At 38.1% G+C, this 3661-nt stretch overlaps 1 protein-coding gene across 1 annotated transcript; it reads right to left on the reverse strand.

The window, feature by feature from the left end:
* Window positions 1–1916: 1916 nt before the first annotated feature.
* LOC110199643 (olfactory receptor 10AG1-like) lies at window positions 1917–2861 on the reverse strand. The gene has a single exon (XM_020974523.2). It carries the CDS (start codon window positions 2859–2861, stop codon window positions 1917–1919), a length of 945 nt encoding a protein of 314 aa, XP_020830182.1.
* Between the last annotated feature and the right edge of the window lie 800 nt (window positions 2862–3661).

Genomic DNA, 3661 nt, shown 5'->3' on the forward strand with positions numbered 1-3661 from the left:
TGGAGTGCAAAGGAGCTAGAATTATAACCAAGAATCACCTACCCAGCAAAACTGAGTAAAATCCTTCAGGGGATAAATGGTCATTCAGTGAAATAGAGGAATTTCAATCATTCTTGATGAAAAGACCAGACCTGAATAGAAAATTTGACTTTCAAATACAAGACTCAAGTGGAACATGAAAAGGTAAACTGGAAAGAGAAATCATAAGAGGCTTATTAAGGTTTAACTGTTTACATTCCTGCATAGAAAAATGAAATTTGTAACTCATGAGACCTTTCTCAGTATTAGGGTAATTGGAGGAAAAAAAATTGTATGTGTGTGTGTGTGTATATATATATATATATATATATATATATATATATATATAGATATATATATATATATAGAGAGAGAGAAGAGAGAGAGAGAGAGAGAGAGAGAGAGAGAGAGAGAGATGGCACAGGATGAGTTGAAGATGAAGAAGTCATATCTGGAGAATAAACTTAAGGGGTGAGAGAGGATTATACTGGGAGAAGGAGAAAGGGAGAGGTAGAATGGGGTAAGTTGTCTCACAAAAAAAATCAGAAAAGAAAAGGCTCTTACAGTGGAGGGGAAACAGAGGAAGGTGAGAGGGAATGAGTGAATCTTATTCTCATAGGATTGGCTTAAGGAGAGAATAACATACATACTCAATTGGACATGTAAATCTGTCTTACCCTACAGGAAAATAGGGGGAGAAGGGGACAAGAGAGCAGAGGGATGATGGAGAGGAGGGCAGATTGGGAAAGGGGATAGTCAGAAGCAAATACTTCTGAAAAAGGACAAGGTCAAAAGAAAGAATAGAATAAATGGGGGGCCAGGATAGTATTAAAGGAAATAGCGTTAGTTTTTCACAATATGACTACTATGGAAGTGTTTTGCATAACTGCACATGTATAACCTATATTGAGTTGCTTGCCTTTTCAATGAGGGTGGGTGGGGAGGGAGGAAGGCAGAAAATTTGGAACCCAAAGTTTTAAAAACTCGTGTTTAAAAAAATGTTTTCACATGCAACTGAGAAATAAGAAATACAGGAAATGGTGTACAGAAATCTAACCTTCCCTACAGGAAAATAGAAGTGGAAGGGGATAAAAGAAGAAGGGGAGAGATAGAAAGGAGGGAAGGCAAGGGGAGTGGATATTCAGAATGCATGCCATCTTGGGGTGGGGGTGGGGTGAATTGGTGTGAAAATTTGGAACTCAAAATCTTGTGGAGGTAAGTGTTGAAAACTAAAAATAAATTAATTTAAAAAAAGAACTTTGGAATTCTGAAATTGGAGATTAAGTTTTGAGAAAGGAAATGAGGGATGACTTGAGGAGAAGCTTAAAAAAAATAACAAGAGCTTAAGCTGATGGCCTTCAAGGGTTGGAGCTAAGGAGAAATATTCAAAGTGAAAGAGAAGAGGATGAGGTTAATTAAAATGACTAGAGCAAAAAGTATGAGAAGTATGAGAAGACAAAAGTTAGGAATTAAAGAGGAATACAACAAGGATCTCATGGAGAGAGGAGAGATATTTGAGGGCAGAGGAACTGGCAAAGCAATGGTAGACATTCATGACAGAAGAGAAAGGAAGTTGCTCATGATGGTCAAGTTGCTAATGAGGTTCACCTCTTCAAAAATGAGTTGGTCAGCCCATGAACTAAAGATAGAACTTTCAGAGAGACATATTGACATTATACAAAAGAAAATAGCTGACAAACAATTAAAGCTACTTCAAAATTGTTTAGGCTGCCTCTGAAGAGTGAGGTTTCACCAAGACTAGAAGTCTGAAATCAAATATTGTCAAATATGCTGTAGTTATAGGCAGAAAGTCATGCTTTCTTTGGACTGTTCCAGTTACTATTTTAAATTTTAAATAGGGACGTATCAATATTATGTAAGAATAGATATTTGCTCCATCAGGCTAATAATTTGATTAGTAATTTCTTTAATGCAGCAATAACATCTTTGTTTTTTAAGCTGTAGATCACGGGGTTAAACATAGGGGTCACAATGGTGTAGAAAAGAGATGTAAATTTTTGTATCCCTGATTTGCTGGACTTGGGTACCATATATGTAATAATAGCAGACCTATAGAATAAACTCACAACTATAAGATGGGAAGAGCATGTGGCAAAGGCCTTTCTTCTCCCTGTGACCAATGGCAACTTCAGGATGGTGGTGATTATTTTAAGATAGAATACAAGAATGGATAGAAAGGGAACCAGGCCAAGTAGCACAGCAACAGCGTAGACAGAGAACTCTTGCACAGAGGTATCCCCACAGGCCACCTTTAGCAACGGAGGAACATCACAGAAAACATGATTGAGTTCATTAAAACAGAAGGGAAGTGATATTACCTTATACGTCTGTACTAATTGTGCGGGGATCCCAGTGATCCAGGAGACAACCACCAACTGGACACACACTTTGTGGTTCATGATAAGAGGATAGTAGAGAGGCTTGCAAATGGCCACATAACGATCATAGGCCATCACAGCCAGAAGGAAGCTCTCAGTGACTCCCAGAATAAGAAAAAATGAAAGTTGTATAGCACACGCCATCAAAGAAATGACTCTGTTCTGTGTCCAAAGGTTTGTCAGCATTCTGGGGAGAGTCACTGATGTGTAACAGATCTCCAAGAAGGAAAAGTTGCCTAGGAAAAAGTACATGGGAGTTTGAAGAGTTGGATCAACCTTGGTAATGACGATGATGAGGCCATTTCCTATGAGGATACTCATATAGATGATCAAAAAAATTCCAAAGAGAAACCCTTGGAGGTTGTGAAGGCCAGAAAATCCCAGAAGAATAAATTCTTCTATGACTGTGAGATTTTCTTCTGCCTCTTTTTCGGCATATTCCATCTGTTGAAATAATGAATTCAGGATGGACAAGTAATTTCACCTCTCTAGGTCTCAATTTCTTTCATAGGAAATTAAGAGTTAGAAATTAGGTCATTTCTAAAGATACTTCCTGGTATGAAATTCCATATTTTAAATTCTCAGGTCCCTCCAATTAAGTAACTCCACAATTTTGTCCTGGGAAGGCTTATTTGAATCTCTAAGATTCACTCAGAATTCAATTCATTCAGAATTAATTTCTTGTAGCATGGAGAAGATGCCAAATTGACATCCTCACTGAATGAAGAAAGTGAGACCTGACAAAGAACTCAATATAGGTTACACTTTTTAAGTTGTCTTTGTCCTCACATGTCTCTACTCCAACCAGCTCTTCTGCTCATAGAGCTCTGGCAGTCCATGCTCATTCTTACCATTTATGCCATTCACATGACCTCCTCCTCACCACCCCTACCAACTGCAACTTCAATCACTTCTCTCCTGATTCAGAAAAGCCATCAGAACAAGAGAGTGGCTAGAGAGCCAATGGAATCATAGATCCCTGAGCTCAAACACTGCCTTTGCCACATCCTAGCTCTGTGATTCTGGACAAGTCACTTAAACTCTAAAAACACAGGTAGTTGTCTACAATTATAAATTTACGGAACAATGATCTATTTGATTTGGTAGAAATGAATTGTTCCTGTTGCTTCCAGAGAAGAAATGGTGTGGAACCCTATGTTGTAATGTTTGCCACACCAGGAATCTGAATTTTTGCTAACATCATCATCTAAAACTTATTTTCTGCAAGCCCCAACTCATCCTCA

This window comes from Phascolarctos cinereus, unplaced genomic scaffold (assembly GCF_003287225.1).
Source record: "Phascolarctos cinereus isolate Bilbo 61053 unplaced genomic scaffold, phaCin_HiC Scaffold_9;HRSCAF=440, whole genome shotgun sequence".
NCBI lineage: Eukaryota > Metazoa > Chordata > Mammalia > Diprotodontia > Phascolarctidae > Phascolarctos > Phascolarctos cinereus.